The sequence below is a fragment of the Myotis myotis genome, unplaced genomic scaffold, assembly GCF_014108235.1.
Source record: "Myotis myotis isolate mMyoMyo1 unplaced genomic scaffold, mMyoMyo1.p scaffold_m19_p_7, whole genome shotgun sequence".
NCBI classification, from domain to species: Eukaryota; Metazoa; Chordata; class Mammalia; order Chiroptera; family Vespertilionidae; genus Myotis; species Myotis myotis.
In genome coordinates this window covers 73,388,674-73,410,220 of record NW_023416379.1, presented here as the reverse complement: position 1 = coordinate 73,410,220, position 21,547 = coordinate 73,388,674, and the positions used below count along the sequence as shown (strand labels likewise).

At 38.2% G+C, this 21,547-nt stretch overlaps 1 protein-coding gene across 2 annotated transcripts in view; it reads left to right on the top strand.

Annotated features, from left to right (window-relative positions):
- The window catches only part of PRIM2 (DNA primase subunit 2), a 286,500-nt gene that overhangs the window by 163,812 nt on the left and 101,141 nt on the right, over window positions 1–21,547 (top strand). For both annotated transcript variants that reach the window (XM_036317486.1, XM_036317488.1), the window contains one exon: window positions 5,572–5,639. In XM_036317486.1, coding sequence (XP_036173379.1) covers window positions 5,572–5,639 — 68 coding nt within the window. The remainder of the gene's footprint in view (window positions 1–5,571; window positions 5,640–21,547) is intronic.

Here is a 21,547-nt window from a genome sequence, read left to right as displayed (position 1 = left end):
ATATTTGGATTTCAGTGTTCTTGAAACTTTATGTCCTTTAGGGGTTGGAGTGTTTTGAGACAAATGTTTTGGATTCCCTTTCAAAATAACTTCCCTGCCAGAAACAACAACCCATGTATTTAGCAATAGTATCTTGAAAAGTGTTTAACACAGCACTTTAATTTTTTTATTGTTATATAAATGTTTCTTTACATCTGTCTAAGTGAGTCTTATTTGAATAGTCACATTTCCACTGTCTGTTCCTTATTTCCTTCCTATAAATTTTTGAGGCAGTTTCAGTCCTGCCAGGTTAAGTTTTTTTCTTTGGTTTTTAAGGATGTCCACTGTAAAAGACTTTGAACTTTGTACATGTTAAGGTTTCAGTAATGTTAGAAAAATATATATTTAGCTGACATTCCTACTTTATTTATAGCTATCATTTAATGACCAGAAACATGCACAAAAAGCAGAAAGACATAGATTAGAAGGAACTATGTCATGATTACTTTTTTGGTAGGGGCTGTTGTAGCATATGCATCATTTGGGTTTTAGACTGTTTTGAGCTACTTGTTTCCTTTGAACCAGGGAGCCATAGTTTAAACTGCATTGAGTGGTAGAACATTTGGCCTCCTTGTAAAGGGAGGACTTCAGATACTCCATTAGCTAGAAGTGGAAAGAGAAATGTGTGTGCCCTGTAGTTCTTAGGTCATGTTCACTTATGAAAACTTTAGAAATGCAGGACCAAAAGGGTCAGCGTCTAGGGCAGATTTTTCTAAACTCATACTTCTGTTGGAAATATTTGAGAGAGGTGAACCTTTTACTCACCCGACAATATTTATTGAGTGCCTACCGCTACTGTTCTTGCCAGCATGTGGGGGGAAAGTGGTGGGTGAGGCAGAAAAGGTTCCTTCCCTGATGGGCTTTATATTTTTGTGGGGAGAGAAAGATAGAAGTGAGCAATCTAATAAGTAATTTCAGATCATGATAAATGTGAGGTACCTGCAACAGAATACCTGCAGCGAGGGTGCTATTTCACCAAAGGTGGCCAGGGAAGGCCTGGGAAAGAGGTTCTATTTGAGTCAAATCCCAAATGGTGTTCAGGAACCTTCAATGCAGAAATTTGGGAATCTTTAAAACAAGGTCCAAGGGTTTGTGACTCTTGAAGGGCACTGCCCTGTGTGAAAAGTGAAAGGACTAAGAGGAGATAGAAGCGCGCTGCGATGAAGCAAAGGCCTCTGCCTGGTGCATATGTGGAGTGAGTGGCATTGCTGCCCTGCAAAGTGCCCTGTGCTGTGGGGCCCGGTCTCAGTGGCTGCAGTAGCTGCTCATGATCTGAAGAACCCAGTTTCCTCAGGGTAATATGACAGGGTTGGCCCAGACCCTCCGATACCTTGTTTTTATGTGCTTTTAAATCTATTGGCAATAAAAGGAGAATCATTAGCTGGCAAAATGCGTTATTATTTTTCCCCAAATATATGGCAAACTGCATGATTCACCAATGATACTAATCTTTAAGATGAGATTTGTTTAAGAATTAGTAATCTGTTATACGGAACAAACCTTGCATTAGTTAATGCAGTGTGCTACATATTTTATATAATAAAAGGGTAATATGCAAATTGACCCTAATGGGAACAACCAGGAATGACTGGTCGCTAGGATGCGCACTGACCATCAGGGGGCAGACACTTAACACATTGTTTGCGGGTAGTTTTTATCGCACGCTAACAGGTGGCGTGGGCCATTTTTGCTAATTTTTTGCGCAAATGGCAACGTTCAGTAAAATTACCATAACTTTAGTTTACATATTTATACGTTACCCGCATTCTACCGCTAGTCTATAAAAAATGTATTAATATGTGTCCCACGCTCTACTACCAGTCAACGTAAAACGTATAAGTAAAACGTATAAATACATTTCCCGCATACAATGTGTTAACGCAGGAGCTGCCCCCTGATGGTCAGTGTGCTCCCACAGGGGGAGCTCCGCTCAGCCACAAGCCTGGCTGACAGCTGTGAGCATGGTGGCAGTGGCGGGAGCCTTTCCCACCTCGTTGGCAGCGCTAAGGATGTCCGACTGTGGCTTAGGTCCACTCCCCTAAGTCGCAGTCAGACATCCCCCAAGGGCTCCTGGGCTGCCAGAGGGATGTCTGACTGCCAGCTTAAGCCTGATTCCCTGGAGAGTGGGCCTAAGCTGGCAGGTGGACATTCCCCGAGGGGTCCCGGACTGCGAGAGGGTGCAGGCCGGGCTGAGGGACCCCCCATAGTGCACAAGTTTTTGTGAACCAGGCCTCTAGTCTACATATATAAAAGCCTAAGCAACCTTTATGATGGAACGACTGGTCAACCAGTCACTTTGATGCACACTGACCACTAGGGGGCAGACGCTCAACACAGGAGCTGCTCCCTGGTCAGTGCGATCCCACAGGGGGAGTGCCACACAGCCAGAAACCAGGCTCATGGCTGGTGAGTGCAGCTGCGATGGTGGGAGCCTCTCCTGACTCCGCGGCAGCACTACTGAGTGGCGGCAGCAGGCACAGTGGGCCCAGATGAGCAGGCACAGCGGGTTGGGTTCCTCCCTGGCTGCCTGCCACTTGGTGCACTGCTACATCCCCTGAGGGGTCCCGGATTGTGAGAGGGTGCAAACTGGGCTGAGGGCCCCCATGCTCCTGCCCTGTGCATGAAATTCATGCACTGGGCCTCTAGTATTCTTAATAATGAAAGGACATCTTAACAGCTCACCTCTGACCTCTCAACCATAAGAAATGAACATAAATTATGCCCACTTTATTATGGTTTCTTAACTCAACCCATTAAGGTTTTGCAGATGTTAACTAGGATAGATCTTTCTCTTTCATTCTTGGTGATTTATATGTCAAGGACATTATTGTTTTAGAAAAAACAAACAACTAAAACGTGGAAACCAAAGTCTATTTCAACTAGGCAGTTATTCATGTTGGTGTGTAGAGAAAAGTCCTTAAAGCTGAAAATCTCGTTATGATAGTGTATTGCTTTCTTGGAAGGCTGACAATTGTGATTTAGTTTAGTTTTGATTTGGATTTAGTTTTGCTCAAAGCAGGAATTGGAAACACTTTAACTATGAAATGTAGATGTACTTTTGTTTTCATCAGTGAATAGAATTACACAGTTGTGAGTTTTTTGATTTGTCACACATTTAATAAGTATTTATTGAATACCTGTTACGTTACAAAAGCTAGGTCTGCGGTGCCCCTAAGAGTCCAGTGGAACTAGTAGTAACTGGTTGGGCTCAGAGAGACTTTCGGGAGAAGCGATGGAGCCAGCAGCCTCTAAAAGAAAGCTTACATCCTGCCAGCAAAAGGTCAGCCCATGGCTTTGCCTCTGAGAGCTGCGGAATGCAAGCTTTATAACTCATTTCCTTAACATGAAGAGATGTGTGCTCTTTCTGAAAATATTGTTTTAAAAGTTGAAAGCAATGCTTTTGTCAAACTGAAAATCTCCCTTGAAATTATTTTACTTGGAGCATTGACCCACGGTTTAGGAATTCTTCTTGTCACTGATTCAAACTTGAAAATACGTTGTGGGTTGGGGAGGGAGTAGAGAGGGAATCTGTTGTTGTGCACATGTGTTCCAGAAGCTGGAGTCATGGCAGGTTTCCTCCTGGTATGCTCTCGGCTCCCGGGGTGTCTGGTGGAGTGGGCAGAAGTGGACCGTCCGTCATACTCATCCTGTGCCCAGTGTTTCCACAATGTGGCCCAAGGGAGTATTCTAGGAGAATGTCTGATGAAAGAACAGACTTTAGCCTGAGAGCCTAAGGGAATTATTAAATGGTTTTAATTAGGGGAGTGGTTAACTTGCATTTTGAACATTTCAATCTTGCCTAGATGTGGAGAATAAATTAGGGAAGAGGCACATTTGGAAGCAGAAACAACAGTGGGATGGAGATGTGTAGTTTAGGAAAAAGGAAATGAAGGCTGAGAATAAGATAGGAGTGAGTTGAGAAAAACTAGGAGCAGACACTTAAAGGTAGTTTGCTATTACTGAGGTGTTTTTATTCATTTGTTTTCATTTAGAAAAGATGGTTTGATTAGAAAGCATGCTATATAGATTGACATAAATAACTAAAAAAAAACCCCAGTCTGTGTGTTCCATCTGTTTTCAGAAAATTGACTTTTGAAATATCTAGATAAATTATTTTAATCTTTTCAGAGCATAGCATTGGTTCTGAGACATGAAATTTCTTAAACAATGAAAATGACATTTTGTAAAGGGATTTGACATTAGCAGGTATAGGGTATATGAAAGTGTTTTGTTTATAAAACCTTGATAACATTTTATAAAATTTCTTAGGGATACCGAGAATCTTTTGGTTGTGCTACAATCACAGTTGACTAATTGTCTGACTTAATTGTATTTTAAATTAGTCTATAACTTTGCTGACTTGCATAAAATTGGGAATATTTCTTCAGTATTGTTATTAGATATGATTTAATAAAAATGACTTCACATGTGGCATTTTGATCAACATTGTATTTATTAGATGTTTTAAAGGGCATGGTTTTATTTTATTTGCATAATATTGAAAATTAGGCTTGATGAATTAAATGTGTTTTTAGATAATTTTAATTAATGTATGAAATAGTTCTAGAGTACAGACACCCTATATAAAACCAAAGGATATCTTTCAGTTTGTTGCTTGTCTAAAGGAAAGTTCTCTTTCATGAATTGTCAAGTGATTTGTTAGTAGAATACAAGAACTATTTTGGCAATTGAATCCAGAAGAAATTTATCTTTTATTTTTGTTTTGGTATTTTATTAAGGTTACTTCAAGCTATCTAATTACTTTAGGTGAATATTTTTAATTTCTTTGGGTCAAATTCTTATAGCACAAGATGACCTTTTTAAGAATGGAGAGAAAAATGGATATAGGTAGAGATATACTTAATATTATTGCAGAGAAGTCCACCAGAGGCTCACAGACCGTGATTCTACTGCAAGCCTGATGTACAGCATTTAAGAATAAGGGTTTGGCTCTCACATTTTGTCTCCTAGGACAATTTGGCATCGTATGTCAACATTAAATATTTTGAGTTGCCTTTTTTCTGTTTAAAAGCTATTCTTGGTTTCTTATAGTAATGTGGTTGTCAAAACGGAGGAATGGATGGTAGCACGTGTGCTTCTGCACGTAACCAATTTCACAGTGGCTTAGCTAGAAATGAATGTCTCTCCCCCCCATTTTTTCATCATCCCAGGGTTCAGTGCTACAAGATTGGTTGCTATAAATTTAGGAGTTTTTCCATTTTTATTTACCAAGATAATATTTTCATGACTAGAGGCCTTTTCATGAACTCCGATGATAGTCTTTGTTTTATCTCCTTTTTCTTTACTTGTAAGCTCAGTGACATACCCTACAAACTTAGAACCATAGAGCTAGCTTGAATTACATAATGCATCAGCTTTCTATACAGTTCTCCGGTTTTAAAAAAGAAAAAGGTCCTTACATTTTAAGTGCTTCGTCTCCCTCTGCCTCCCCACCCCTATTTTGCATCCAGTGTTCAGATGTGTTTATATTTGGCCTTTGCTGTTCTGCCTAACCCTGTTCTCTGTTTCTAGTTAACAGCCCGGTCCTTGCCTGCTGTGCAGTCCGATGAGCGACTACAGCCTCTGCTTAACCACCTCAGGTAAATGAGGGCGCCACCCTGTCATGCTTATAAATGAGAGGGCATTACAGTGAGTAAAGCATATTAGAGTGGGTGAAACCCTTTTAGTTACCAAAAGCTTCGTTCTTTTCTTGATTTAATTCATTGATTTAAGTTGAATTTTTAGTACAATACACTTGCTACTTTTGACTTTAAGGTACTATAGAAAGCTCTTTTAATTTAATAAAAGTATATAGAACTAGTTGATAAGTTTAAGTTAAAATGAGTAGGGATGACCAGCTACAAGAAAATCACAAAGGAATGAGCTATTTACTTAAATACAAGGCCAACGCATACTTTTGGACCCCCACATATTTTATGGGGGATAGAAGAAATAGGGATTTGCTTTCCAAATACAACAATAATGTATCTTAATTTAAAAACAACAACACAAACTTAGAAAATACAAGAGAGTAAAGAGAAAACCCATCAGCACTAAGAATAATTCTTTTATAATGTTTTAAAACCCAGTGTTGAAATTATACTTTTGTATAATTTGCTGTTTTTTCCTTTTAAAATAAACATTGTAAGACTTTTTTAGTTATTTGAATCTCTCCAAAAAAATATTTTTTAGTGACTGCATGAAGTTTTCTTGTATTGATGTACTGTAGTGTATTTATCTCCCTAGGGGGGGGCATTTAGACAATTTCCAAGTTTTTTTCATTAGTATAAAAAAATGTCATAGGTATACCTTTATTTGTGTTTTTGACCATTTCTTTAATATAGATTTTCAGAGGCAGAATTACTTTGTCAAACCATATGAACCATTTTAAAGATATATATATATATATAAAATTTTTTTTTTTTTTTCTAAAACCTTATTCTAGCCCTTTCCAGTGTGGCTTAGTTGGTTGGGTGTCATCCCATGCACTGAAAGATTGCTGGCTCAATTCTCAGGGCACAATCCCTGGTAGGGCGTGTAGGAGGCAGCTGATCGATGTTTCTCTCTTTCCCTTTCCCTTCCTCTCTCTCTAAAAAATCAACAAAAACAAGTTAAAAAATACTTTAAACAATAAAGATTAAAAAAAACCAAACTTATTCTTTAAAAACATACACACCTTATTCTGCTTGTACTTTCATATTGTACATGATTGCCCATGTTACTGTACCCTAAACTAGTTGGGGCAGCCATAACATTGCTAAACTTAATAGTTAATCATAGAGATACTATTGTGATCATGTACATTTCATTTATTATTAATAATTTTAAAACATTATCATCTTAAAACATTTTTATTTTGGGGTGGGATTAACTATGTATTATTGCCCCATTTATTGATAGCATCCTTGATTTTTATTTGACCTTAAGTACTTTAGATATAAAGGATATTATCTTTTCATTGTATTGGTTACAAACTTTTTTTTCTGCAAATTTTTTATTATGTTGCATTATCCAGCATACCTACATTTTCAAGTTTTATGTAGCCAAGCACCAGTAGTGTTTTCTCTTTATTCTTTTAAAACTGAGAATGCCACTTCTCATTTATAAATTTGGGTGGATACTAATTTCCAGTATCTTTTAGTATTCTTTATTTTTTCTCCTTCCCTCCCATCCCCTTTTTCTTCCTCTCCTACCCTTCTCTCTATTAGCTTTTCCTTTTCAGACAGATACTTTTCATTCTGTATAACTGTTTTTTGGGGGGATGGTAGTGGTCAGACTAACATTTCATCAGGGCTGAGTATCATAAATATTATACCTAGTTGTTAAATTCTCTAGAGCATTGTAGTAGGGAATCATGTTTGAGTCACTTCCCTAACCTCCTCTCCTGCTTGTTCTAATCTGTTGATGATTTTATCTCCCCATTATCTGTCTTCCTATAGTAGCTTCTTATCTGTTCTCCTTGACACCAGTTTTGCCTTCTCTAAAATATGTCACATCAGTGCCAGAGGGATTATACTGTTCCTTGGCTTAAAACCATTCTATCTCCTCAGTTTCATTTTGGATGAAGTCTGAACTTCTTAGCCTGACTTATGAGGTTCTTCTGGAAGGAGTCTGGCTTGTTTCTTTGGACTCTTCGTTTAGTACCAGTACCCCAACTTCTAGTGCCACCAAATGCCTTGAAGTTGCTCTAAGACAGCACACTCTTACTCACCTCTGTGACATGGTAAATATTTTCCTTCTGCCTAGAATGTTCCCTCCCCTTTGCCACTTTTATAATTTGACTAACTTTAAAGACTTGGCTCGTGTCCCCATTTAGTCTCCATCCCCTTCCCCCCAGTCAGCATATGATGTTTTTTATATGCATTTCCACAATACCCCATGGCTACTAGTATATCTGTATTACAGAACTTATGATGTTGTAATTGTCTGTTTACTTGCCTGATTACTTGGTTAAAATGAGCTGCTTGAGAGCTTGGGAAGTGACTTTCCTATTTGTGTTTTCAGTGGCTGGGACATGATAGGTATTTAATACGTGTTTTGTTGAGTGAATGAATGTGCCTTTTAGCATTAATGTTTTGCTTTTACTTATGCATAGTTTTATAATTTATAAGTCACAGTATTTCCTATAAAACCACTGCTATAGAAGGTATAAACCTAAAAGGGCTGAATCGTATCTCTAGTTAATGCTCAATTCTGTGCGATAATGATGGATTTTCCTGCCTCCACCCTCAGTATGGTAATTGTCAACTAGAATTTAGATTAACTACTGACATGTCTCTTTGAGTCCTTGAAACTTGCACAAACTGTATATTCGTTTGGGCGTTCATTCTCCATGCAGTTCACTCAGGACTGGTTGCTAGGCAACCAGGGCTAGATGCTACATGTAATATGCACCAACTGGTGTTGCTTTTTTATTATTATTAAACCAAATGGTTTCTCATTTTATTACCATGTCAGAGACATCTGTATGGAGGGTGACAGTTGATGTGCATAGTTTGACATTTCCTGTTGTACAAAGTAACCTTGTGATATGGCTTTCAATCATGTTGAATTGTCTCTTTTGGCTGTCTCAATATAGTGTTTTTCTTTTACCTTCCTTTTGCTTAGGTCAAAATAGGAATGCACACTATTTGGTTTGAGAAATTCTAATGATAATCTTGTTAGGGAAAAATCATCATCATTGATTTGCATGAACTGTAATGTTTAATGTTACCTAGAGGGGATGGACAGGAGGTTGAGACTCAAATCATTATTATATCTAATTTTGTTCAGTGCCCTAATGATCAAAGTGGAATGATGAATAGCATTTTAATTAAATTTGTCAATAAAACTAATTTAGAATGATAGTACAAATACCTGTAAAAATTGAAGTAGCAATACAGAGAAATTCTCAAATCATTTTATAGGATTTAAAGGCTCAAAGATATAACATTTTGCCACCCTAAAAATCTTAGATATTGCTTAATAATATATATTATTTCCAGAATGTAGAGACAATAGTTCTCTAGTCAAAAGTTAAATTAAGCACAGAAAAACACTTGGTTTTAATATCTTACAGAAATACAAACTTAATTTTATTCATTAGTAGCATCCATCCATTCATCAGTAAAAGCGAGCCTATTATTTGGTTGGAATTTAAAAAATAGACAATTTCCGTTCTCACGGAATTTACAGTTTTGATTTTATTTGAAAGATAGACACTTAAACACATTACAAAGTTTGTAAACATTTCTATTAATAATTAAGCAAAGGCACTTAATTTTATTAATTGAACTGTGTCCTCCTGGAATTATTTCCTTAAGCAATGGGGCTATGACTTCCTGGTTTAGGATTCCATACTCCTAGCACTGTAGTGTCTCCCTGTGGGTATGCAGATTGGCCTGAACTTTCATCTCACTTGGGTGATGATGTTGTCTTAACTAAGAAAGAGAATAAAGAAAAACAAGGGATTAGGAAATGAATGTGACTGCTAAGATGATAAATTTAGTAGTTTCAGACATTTTAAACTTGAGTTGCCTGTGGAGCATATGTGGGGGGCAGGGGATGTTTAGTAAGTAGCTGAATATAAACCACTAGAGTCCGGTGCACGAAATTCATGCACTCTGGGGGTGTCCCTCAGCCCAGCCTGCACCCTCTTGCAGTCTGGGAGCCCTCAGGAGGTGTCCAACTGCCACCTTAGGCCCTCTCCCCAGAACGGGCCAAAGCCGTCAGTCAGACATCCTTAGTGCTGCCATGGAAGCGGGAGAAGTTCCCGCCACCGCCACTGGGCTCACCAGCCATGAGGCCAGCTTCTGGATTAATGGCGCTCCCCTGTGGGAGTACACTGACCAACAGGGGCAGTTCCTGCGTTGAGTGTCTTGCCCCCCCGTTGTCAGTGCACATCATAGCGACTGGTCATTCCGCCTTCAGTCTATTTGCATATTAGCCTTTTATTATATAGGATAGTTTAAGAATGAGATTTATACCAGAGAGAGACATTTGCTAACCATCAGTATAGGGGTGCTGGTTAAAATCAGGGGAATGGTTGACATCACTGAGGGAGAGAGTATAGAGTGACAAGCAAAGGGGAAGTGTCTCTGAATAGAACCCATAGAATACCAGTGTTTAAGTGACTTGTGATGGGCAGCAATGGAAGGAAGAGACGAGTTAAAAGAGAAAACCCAGTAGAAATACCAGGGAGGAATCTTGAAGGAGACAGGAACATAGCAAGGGATAGTGGTGTCAAAAATACTAAGGGAAAGATTTAAAAAAGGAAAGGTAAACACTGTCAAATGCCCTAGGAAAGTCAGGTCAGAACTATATGATGTCAGTTGGATTAGGCACACGGGAGCCACTGGTGGCTTAGCCACAACATTGTGATGGTACAGATGCAAGTCTGATTCCCTTGAGGAGTCCAGGAGTAAATGAGAATTGAGGCTGTGATGATACAGGGCGTGTAGGCTATTCTTGGTAGAGCAGGGAAGGTAAGAGGACTATATCTTCTTTCAATGAGCTTCATGGTTGGAGAAGTGGTTTGTTTTTCCTTAAGATTGGAAAGATGAGCCTATTTATACATTAAATAGAAAATGGTGTCTCTGAGAGTAAGATGAAATAATTGAAGAGGGAAGTTGCTAGAAGAGGTAAAAGGAGATGGGACCAAGAAGTCAAACTGGCAAGAGTGTACAAAGTATTTTAGTTTATATTCAGAAAAACCCAGTGAGGGCAATAGATGGTAATTTATCATCATCCCTATTTTAAAGTTTGTTGATGGAGTCTCAGGAAGTTCATGTTAAAATCTGATTTTTCAAATGAACTACACTTCTCAAAAGAGATGCATGGATTATTTTATAAGACTTGACTACTTTTGAAAATTTATGCCAAGAACTTCTCCATTGGAAAAAATAAACTTGCTTAGACTTACTCCAAAATGTTAAATTCTGAAGTACCAGAGAGAATTTGTGTAAACCATTGTTTCTGCTTTCAAGTCACATATAATTAGATATGTTATCTAATGAGTCTGCATCTCAGTGTGACTTTATTGTCATTCTCACTGCATCTTCTAGGATGAACTGTATAGTGTGCTGATTTTTTAATGTAGAGATATATAAAGGTGTTGGGATATGTTTCTGTGAGTGTAGAAGTTTATTGTTCATAGATATCTTTGCTACCTTAACGAGGATATCCCCAGATACTTTTTATATAATGGTATTAGATTCTCAAGGTGTATGTTAAAGATTATTATTTTTATGTATTACATCACTTACAAATGCCAGGTATAATCAGGTGAGACTAGAGAGGAAAACTTGCAGCCTACATTCCACATGTGATAACTTCAATTGTGTGATTAAGATTTCTTCCCTTAAAAATAACACCATTTCTCATAGTGACGCAGCCCTCCTCATACCTCTGCCTCAAGGTATGAAATGAATGGGTGACAGAAGTCACTTTAATTGTTGCTTTTATTTATTTTTTCCCCTCAATTAAAGAATAATTTCAAAAACATGTATTTGTTATACTATTTCTCCTAATTAAATTAGCACGTTTTAGCCCACCAATGAAGTGGAAATAAAGGATAAAACAAACTAGCAATGAAAAGGATTGCCCATAGTAAATACATGGACTGTTTCGCTTGGATTAACTTGTGATGCATCCTAAATTTGTAAGCAGATGTTTATATTGACCTTTAATTTAAAATCATTAAAAATGATGAAAGCATCTTCATTCAGTTGGTATTATGTTATTACAGACTGTTCTTGTGAATGTTTTTCTAATGCAGTACATTTGGTTAATATGTACACGTTTCTGTCTATTCCTGTAAAGAATATGCTCTGAAAGATTTTTTTTATCAGAAATGAAACCTCTGTAAGAAAGCTTTTGCCAGTATCCATAGTGGTACAGTTCTCAATATTCTCTTTTTGAATTAGTGCTCATTTTGAAATCAGAAAATCGTGTGGGCATTCCTGTGTGAGAAAAAGGTTCAGTAGACAGGGACTTCCACCGGTTGAGGGCTGAAATGAAAGCCTCGTTAACATGGTCCACAGGCTTCGGGTGTTTGTCAGCTCTTCCTCATCACCTGTGTCCATCCAGCCTCTTGGTAGTCCCTTCAACCATTTATTTTTCCATGTGCAGCAATAACAAGCGTGATCATTGTGAAGGTTTTTCAGGTAACTTATAAGATATTAATATATTAGAAATAATATATTTTTCCATTATTTATTGTCTTTGAATTACTCCCCCCCGCCCCCCCCGCGTCTATATGGAAAATGTGTATGCCTTCTTAGAGATGTACTTGTCAAGAGTTAGCAATTTGTTAAAATCAACCCATTGTGTTAAGGGCACTATATGTATACTCTGATTAAGTACAAAGGAGTTGATAGATGTTGCCCCTTAATTTGAGACATTTATACCTGTATTCTAACACACACACACACACACACACACGCCCCACCCCACAAAACTGCCCTGCATTAATGCTCCAGCTTAATCATGTAAAGAGAGAGGTGGGAAATCTTTCATGAGAGGTAGTACCTGTATGTGATTTTGTTACTAATTTAATGTCATGTTATTGTTTCTGATAAAATTTATAGGCACAATATGTAAAATTGAAAAAATAGAAGAAACGAATCCTACCTCACTAATACAACTGCTGCTAGACATTTGTTGTAATCTCTATGTATATTTTATGTAATTATAATTAAAGTGGGTAAACTTTAAAAAAATATTTTTACTTAATATATCATAACTATGTAATAAAGTAAAAAATTGGTTTTCATGGCTTTAATTATAAGTGACTTTATAATATTCAGCTGAGAATGGATAGATCTACTTCTACTTAGCCATTCCCATTTTATTGGGTATTTAGGCTTCTTTGGTTGAATTAAACCTGTGAAGAAAAATTGTAGCATAGATGTTTTCCAGCAAATGGAGATAAGAACAAAGAGCAGCAGCAAACTAGGTGATGCATAGCTTTGCAGATACAAGAGAGTTCATGATTCTTTTTAAAAAAAATAATCATCAAAGACTTTATTTTTTTTTCTTTCATTGACTTTTTTTTTTTTAAATATATTTTATTGATTTTTTACAGAGAGGAAGGGCGAGAGACAGAGAGTTAGAAACATCGATGAGAGAGAAACATCGATCAGCTGCCTCCTGCACATCTCCTACTGGGGATGTGCCCGCAACCCAGGTACATGCCCCTGACCGGAATTGAACCTGGGACCCTTCAGTCCACAGGCCGACGCTCTATCCACTGAGCCAAACCGGTTTCGGCAACTTTTTTTTTTTTAAGAGAGAGTGGAAGAGTGAGGGAAAGACAGAAACATCGATGTGATAGAAACACATCGATTGGTTGCCTCCTGCACTCCTGAACCGGGCCGGGCCAGGGAGGAGCCTGCAACGGAAGTACATGCCCTTGACCATAATCGAACTTGGGACCCTTGGGTCCGCAGGCCGATGCTCTATTCACTGAGCCAAACTGGGTAGGGCCAAGAGAGCTCATTGTTCTAATGGTCTCATGTTGCCCAGGTGAGAAGGTGACAGAGTTTTTAACAAGTGAACCAGTGACTTGAAAAATACGGAATCAGGAAGCTGAAATTTAAACCTTATTAGTGCATCTAGATTGGAATCTTCTGTTGGAGCCGTACGAAGTGACCACAGATTTAGTGGAGTAAAACAACACTAATTTATTTTCATACAGTTCTATAGGTTAGACATCTGACATGGGTCTCACTGAGCTAAACTCAGGATGTCAGCAGGGCTGTGGTCCTTATTGGAGACTCAGGAAGAATCTGCTCCCAGGCTCATTCATGTTATTGGCTGATTTTAGTTCCTTGCAGTTGTAGGACTGAGTTCCTATTTCCTTGCTGGCTGTCAGACAGGAACCATCTTTGCCCCGAGAGGCTGCCCACATTCCTTCTGTGCTTCCCATGTGCCCCGAGGGTCCTTGCACGTGGGTTCCCTCTCAGAGCAGCAACAGAGCATCAGTCCTCCTCATGCTCCGAATCTCTCTGACCTCCCCTTCTGCTATATCGCTCTGCTTCCACCCGGGAACGTTTTCTGCTGTCAGGCTCATGCGATTAGATTGATCCACATGAATATCCTGGATAATCTCTTGTCTCAAGGTCCTTAATCTTAATCACATCTGCACAGTCCCTTTTGCCATGTGACCTAACATATTCACAGGTTCCAGGGATTAGTGTGGACATTTTTAAAGGGCCATTGATCTGCTTAACAGGGAGGGTTTTCTTTTGCGGTGTTTAAAACAGATGGTTGCATCACTTTTCTTCAGTTTTTCAAGTAAACCACCACTCTTAAATTTCCCTAGAGTTTTGTGGTTATCTTAATTCATGTTGCTAGCTTAATATGTTTTAGAGTTAATGAAAGGGCTAACAAGTGATTTTCACAGAAATATAAATAAGTTACTGATTTTCTTTTTAATGACAGAAAGAAGGCAGGATAATCTTTCCTATCTCTTTGACTGGCTAGCTAGCCAAGGCAAATATATACCTTTGCAAACAGTAGACTTTGTAATGAAGTTGTACTAGTATGTTGTGGCTGCAACTTGTGGAGGTACTTTGGTATGAGAGGCATTTAGTAAATATATGGTCACAAACGTTTTAGCCTCCTAAGAGTTTATATTATTTATCATTCATTTCACACATATTAACGGAACTCCTACTTGGTGCTAGACATGGTGTATGTTCTAGGGATATGTATTTATGTGTGCCCTTATAGGACTTTCTGATCACAGAAAAGAAGAATTTTAGCTCAAGTAATTACAGTAAATTATGATTTTAGCATAATAGAGGTACATGACTCTGGGACCACAGCATCAAGGTGATAACGAGGCCTCATGTGTCACGGTACTCTTGCAGCTTGTCCCCAATTAGACATTCTAGATTTCCGTTAGCCTTCTGACTCCAGAGTTTCTTCAGGGATTTCTGGGATGTGGATACTGGCAGTCTTCCTGGAAAGCAAAATCTGTGATTATACTTTTCAGCAGTTTTTTTTTTTTTTTTTTTAAATCTGCAGTTTCCTATTCTTCACTCATTGGATTTCTTTAAAACATTGATTGTCCTCTAGATAATAATAAAGAAAATTAGTTATTTTATACTGTGTTATGCCTAACGTGCCAACAAAATGTAAAATGATGCTGCTGATACAGGGAATAACTTTCTTAAAAAGCCCGAGAAAGCACTGTGGTAGTTACTGTGACAGGTTAGCAGCGGAAAGGTAACTTGTTGAGTGCTGTGCAGTGGAACCTTCCAGGCTGATGGAAATGTTCTTTACCTGTGCCACTCCATCCAACAGCCAGTAACCACATAGCTCTTGAAATATGGCTAATGTGTTTTTAAGTTTTAATTAATTAAAATTAAAATTTCAATAGCCAGTGGTAGCTAATGAGTACTTGATTAGATAGCATAGACCTGTGTCATATTTGAAATACATTTAGATAATCATATTTTTTTTAATTTAAAAACCACAATAATGGTTTTTAGATTAATGGACTCCAGAGTTCCAGCTCTGAGGTGGCCCTGGAAGTTATACCTATGGAGGTGTCATTAGAAACTGTGGCTGTTGAGGGTCATGAGGCTCCTACACCAGGGCAGCTCCTGCCCTTGCTGGTGTGGATTTTGCCTCCTTGCACACGAGCTGTCCACCTGGATAGGACAATAGCAAGAAACCCCAGAAACTAGGGAAGCTTGGAGCTGCTGGCCAGCTGTGATTCGAGTACTGGATCTCTTGGAGCTGCCATGTGTGGCCTGTGGTAATCTCGCGAGTTTAAATGTTTAAGAAGACCTCCCGGCGTTCCTGACACAGTTGACCTTTATTCACTCAGAGTAAAAACAAACAAAATTTGATAAATTGGGCTGAGAAAAGACAAACTACCAAGACTCAGTAAAGGTTTAATGTCCCTTCGATTGTTTACAACTACTATTTAGAAAATAGTTCTATAAAAGATAACATAAAATAAATTAAAAAGTCAGTTTTTACTTAAGCTACCTTACCTTGGTCCTTGACATACTGCATACATACAGTGTAAAGGGGGCCCATAGGTATGGTCATACCACGAGTATGAGAGCGTGTCTTCCCAGATCTTACGGAGGTCTGCTCCAAATACCCAACGTGAAGTCACCCCCGGTGCTTTGATATTACTTAACTCCGTTTTCTTCACAAGCAACATCACTAGCCAAAATGATCTTCTTTATTTGTTCATTTATTTATTTTATTTATTTGTTTGTTTGATTTCTCTCTCTCCCCAAGTCCCCACCAAAACCCTAAAGACATCGTGTCCTTGATTCTGTTCTGTATTAGAGAGCAAATGTGAGAGGTAATCCTAGAATATCATAAACTTGGGCTAACTGATCAGAAGCACTCCACACTCTGTAGATTATTTGTGGGGGAATGAGATGCCCATCGATTTAACGTATTAATTCTCCTGGATGTTAGAACTTTGTTTCTTGCTCCCCACTCTCCTCGATTTTTCATTACCACTCTCATATTGTAATTATTTGAGTATCCTGGGTCAAAAGCAAATAAAAAACAGCCTCCATTTAGGCAGTCATTGAACTACTAGAATATATGCTAAGAATAGCATATGCAAAGGAATATGCAAAGCTTACTTATGAAATGGAGGTATTTGTTGGAGGCTTTAAATGTGTGTAGTGAAAATACCTTTGTAGGTCTGTAGTTTGAATACATTGTGCACATATGTATGTATTTTATTTTTTTAAATCAGTTTTATTGAGGTATAATTTATATACTGTAAACTGTACTTATTTTAAAGGTGCTGTTCAATGACTTTTGGCAAATGTAAGGTACAGATGTTTTTGATAGAACAATGAGATACTCCTTTCAGTTCATTGGATTGGTGCAGTTTAGAAATTGGAATGAATAGGAAAGTGTGGACCACCTGGAGCAAGACGAGGCCAACCTTAGATAAAGAAAAGTAGCAAGTGTGTTGAATATAATTCTTACCTGATACGGAAACCCATATGATCCTGGTTTTTATTGGATATGTGAGCCTCTTGGTATCAGAATTTGTCCCAGTTGTAAAGAAACATAGATTATCACACTGCATATTGTCTGATGGTAGTTGTTAGGGAGATTTTTAAAAAATGCAACTTCTGACTTTATGCTTGTGGAAAATAATTTACATTCAATTTATAATAGAATTTTATTGATTGTGTTCTTATTTGGAATAACTGCAGGGAAAATCACCTGGGCCAACACAAGTCAGATACCATTTACTAGGGGGTTTAGTTGTAAAAGGAAAGTAATTTCAATTTCAGCACTGACAGCTGTTGAGTGAATGTTCCTGTGATATCCTTCACAGCAGGAAATGATATATTGTAACTTCTGCTCCCCCGATTTCCTATACACCCAACAAATGCAAACTGCAGGGATTGTGCTTTCTAAATGTCTGAATAGCCTAGCTCATGTGGACAGACTGTTTTTTGTGTGTGTGTTTTGTATTTTTTTAACATCCGAAGTGGGTAAAATTGTGATTGCAAAAGTGGATATATGGGTGATACACAAAACCTTGGTTTCCTCCTCCTGAAATTGTTTTTCCATTTGTGCCATGATTACACCTGGCTTTATGTGGAAAGGTCGTATTGGAGCTCTGCATTCTTTCATAGAATGATGTAGGAGATTGCATCTCATTTGAAAGATGTATTAGTTTACTTTTTAATGCTCCAAATAGATATGTTTCCTTTATGCAGAGATCAGTTTGGGTTACTTGTGATACTTTCTTCACTGCCTTTTTTATTTTATTTTATGCTAGTTTTTAAGATATGATAAACTGTAGCCTGCCACATAGAAAGGAGTAACTAGTTTTAACCTCCTTAGGTTCAAGAGTACTGGGAAATTCTTGACAAAGAGGGGAAATATGTTTTATATGTTACTGTTCGGGAGCCTCAGAATCTGTTGCTCTGGTGGGTGGCAGAGTGACACTCCCCAAGAATGGGAGAGAATTCCTTCCAGTCTGGCTCAGGGTCTTGCTGCCATCCACAGTCCTGTCCCACCTAGCATGGCTTCTTGCAAATGACAGAGGAGTGGACGATTGCAATTAGGTGTTGAGGCAGGCCAAGCCGCCCCAAAGATTCCCAAATAGAAATGTGTCACAGCTTTATTTTCCCCCAAAGAAACGATTCAGCTTACCTCCAAACTAATAAGAATTCAAGATTGCTTCCCTAATAGTATACATGGCAAACTGTGGCTCAAGTTTAAAACTTGATTCCCAAGTAAAATGCTGTGAAAATAAGCATATTTGCAGTAGACTTGAGGCACTTTCTTTAGTGGTTCAATTGCAGCTTATATTCTGCTTTCAACTAGCAGAGCCTGATCTTAACTTGGCAAACAGAAGTCAGGTGGTCAGTTGGCTATTCTACAGATATACCTCGTCCTTGAGAATCATGTGATTGTCTTGTGTCATTATGTCCTCTTCACTTTACAGCAGTGCTGTTCGGTAGAAACATAATGAGAACCACAAATGTGGGCCACATATGTAATTTTAAATTATTTAAGTAAATTAATTTTAATCTTATTTAACTTCTTTCCAAAAGATCATTTTAAGATGTAATCGATATGAAAAAATCATTAACGAATTGTTTTACGTTTTTTTTTTTTCATCCTAAGTCTTGGAAATCCAGTGCATGCTTTACATTTATTGAATATCTGAATTCAGACTAAGCTATGTTTCAGGTGCTCAGTGGTCACATTTGGCTAGTGGCTGCTGTATTGGACAGCGCAGCTCTACAAAATGGACTTCCATTGAAATGAGACTGAAATATTTGATGTTGAATGTTTGTACTTTGGAAACTTCCTGAGAGTGTAAATGTGGATAAAACCTTTCTGGTCATCAGGTTATTCAGGGACACCTAAATCCTCCAACTTCAAGATTAAATATTTTATGTGATAGTATAAAATAGGTAGGACAGAAATACATTTCTCCCATAATATTCAAGGAAAGAAACTGGTAAATGTTAAGAATAAAGAAAAACAACCAAACCTTTAAGTGCAATAAATTTAGGCTTAGGTGATGATGATGATTGCAATTTGAGTGAAAAAATACTCTTTTACGGACATCTGCTTTGGTCCTGGAGACAACCCTTTGAGGGAGGTTCTACTCCCTGTTTGCCAGTGAGCACACTGGAAAAGATTTAGAGGTTTCTGCCAAGTCACACAGTGAATGTGCCAACCCCTGACCAGGGGATTCGGAAACCTGTGCTCTCAATCACTTTCTGACTCCCTTATTCTGCCTTGCCTCCAGGATTGCCTTGGGTTACTTGGACTTGGAAAAAAATTATGCAAATGAAGAACAGTTACCGCTGACTCCTAAACTGTTGCAATTATCCCTGTGCTCCTTGCTTATTTCCTCACATTTTCCTCAGTGGTCAGAAAAGGAGATGATTGGGGAAGTAATCACCCTTGAAGTGCTGACCCATGCCCTCTCATTTCTCAGTTACACCCTGTGGCTTTTATGTTTCTGTAGTGGAGCTCGGGCTACCACTCTCCAGCCCAGGTGTGATGATCCATCTGCTGAGGATCAGTGCCACAGCATGAAAAGGTTATTATTTTTTCTTAACCAGCTAATCTTGCTGTGAGACCCACAAATCCACCTTCTCATGATTTCTTCCCTTTGTTTTGAATTCTCAGTTGCTCAAAAACAATTCCCTGCCGAGTACCTAAGTGCTCCTATTGATATTGTGGTGCATTAAACAGGACTTAAATTTCTGTCCTTTCTGCAAAGACCAGGAGTAGCTCTGCCTTGTGATTCACAGATCAGACGTGTGCAGATATATCTGTTTCAGATTTACCTGTTCAGATGGCCACTGTGTTTTTATTCTGTAAATTAGATGTTTGTGTTGTAATGTTTGGGGAAAATTCTGGTTCCCTGGGCCTGTGATGAATTACACTTTCCTGTCTCAGTTATCCCTCAACCTCTTCACCCCTTTGGATTGATTTGATTGGATTTCAAATAGGATCGTTTTAATTTGATTACATAAATATGTTATGGGTATTTTGAAAGTCTTCTTTCCTTTTGGTTTTTAATACTATATTGAAGCTGTCAGCCTTATCATTTTCTGTTTACTGTTATTTATTTATTTTGCTGTATTTGAAACCTAGTTGTGCTTACCTCTTACTGTTTAATGAGCAAGATAATCTGGGAGGAAAAAGTTCCTCAGATGTGGCTGAGTTTTAATTAAGTTGCATGTAAGTTTATTGAACAAATGCTGCAGTAAGAAGATGCTTTTATATGTTCTGTGTATTCTTAGCTCTCTCAGCGTAGGTTAGATAACTTAGGACCAGTTCCTCCAAACAAAAACATAATCAAGGACAAAGACTGAATTACTTCAGTGTCAGCAAAGGGTTCGTTATCCACAACTGCACAGTTCTGTTTTCTTAGAGACTGCTATTATGCATACATTTATGTCTTTAAAGGCTTTAAACTTGACAAAGCCTCAAATTTTTATTAAAATGGCAGCTTAGCACTAGTTATTGCAAAAGGAGATAGGATTTAAAGTTTGCTTTTTATCTTACTGTGTTTTTTTTGTATACAAATCTGGCTTTCAGGACCTACCTATCCAATTTCAGAGTTTCCCCATTGCCGCTGCTTGTTTTTGTGGTTTGTTTTTTTTATGCCATCTATCCCAACTTCTTCATCTATACACTGTGCTTTAGAAATTTCCTTGGTTTTACTTCTCTCTTCCTGCCTATCTGATATGTGCTAACTCTTCAGATTCTGAGAAAAATAGTCTTTTTTTATTATTCCAAAATGCCATCTCCTTATCACAGGCTTATGTTTACACCACTACAACAACCTTAATAAACTCAAACCACTTACTTTTATGAACCTGGTCAAAATTTAAGAACGTTTAATGCCTATGAAATTGTTAAACTGCAATGATAAAAATACTAAAACAAGCAGGCCTTTGACTTTTATGTGATCATCACATCCTACTTCCAAGCCTTCAAATTCAAATCATTTTCTGACTGTAATCTCCTGCTTTTCCACTTTTCTCACTGATTGTCATCTTATTTCAGCCTTCCCTGCTCGTCCCCCAAGTCACCTCTCCTTTCTGGCTAAACAGGCTTCTCTATTCAGTCTAGTCTCTGGTGTCAGTCATTCCAAAGCATTCTAATAACAGTCTAGAATCCTGTAGCCTGTAGCTTTCTAAAGCTTGGAACTCTCTATTCAGTGCCATTTCATTGTTTAAGAACCTAATGCTGCACATTGCTCTGCCCTCCCCCCACCCTTCTTTTAGCAGCGACCTTATTCTCTGGGCTCGGGGACATTTGAACATGTGGTGGCACTCATCACAGGTACTTCTGCATCATCTCTGGATTCTTCACTACTCTGTGACTCTTCCTTGGTTACAGAGGTGCTTAATGATTGTATGCTGAGCGATTCAGGGGTCAAACAGGGACGCCTGGATACATTTTGGTTGGTTTTGTTGTTTTCTTGGTAATTAGAATCTGTTATATCCAGATAAGGACAGCAACTGGGGAAAAGTCTGTTATAGAG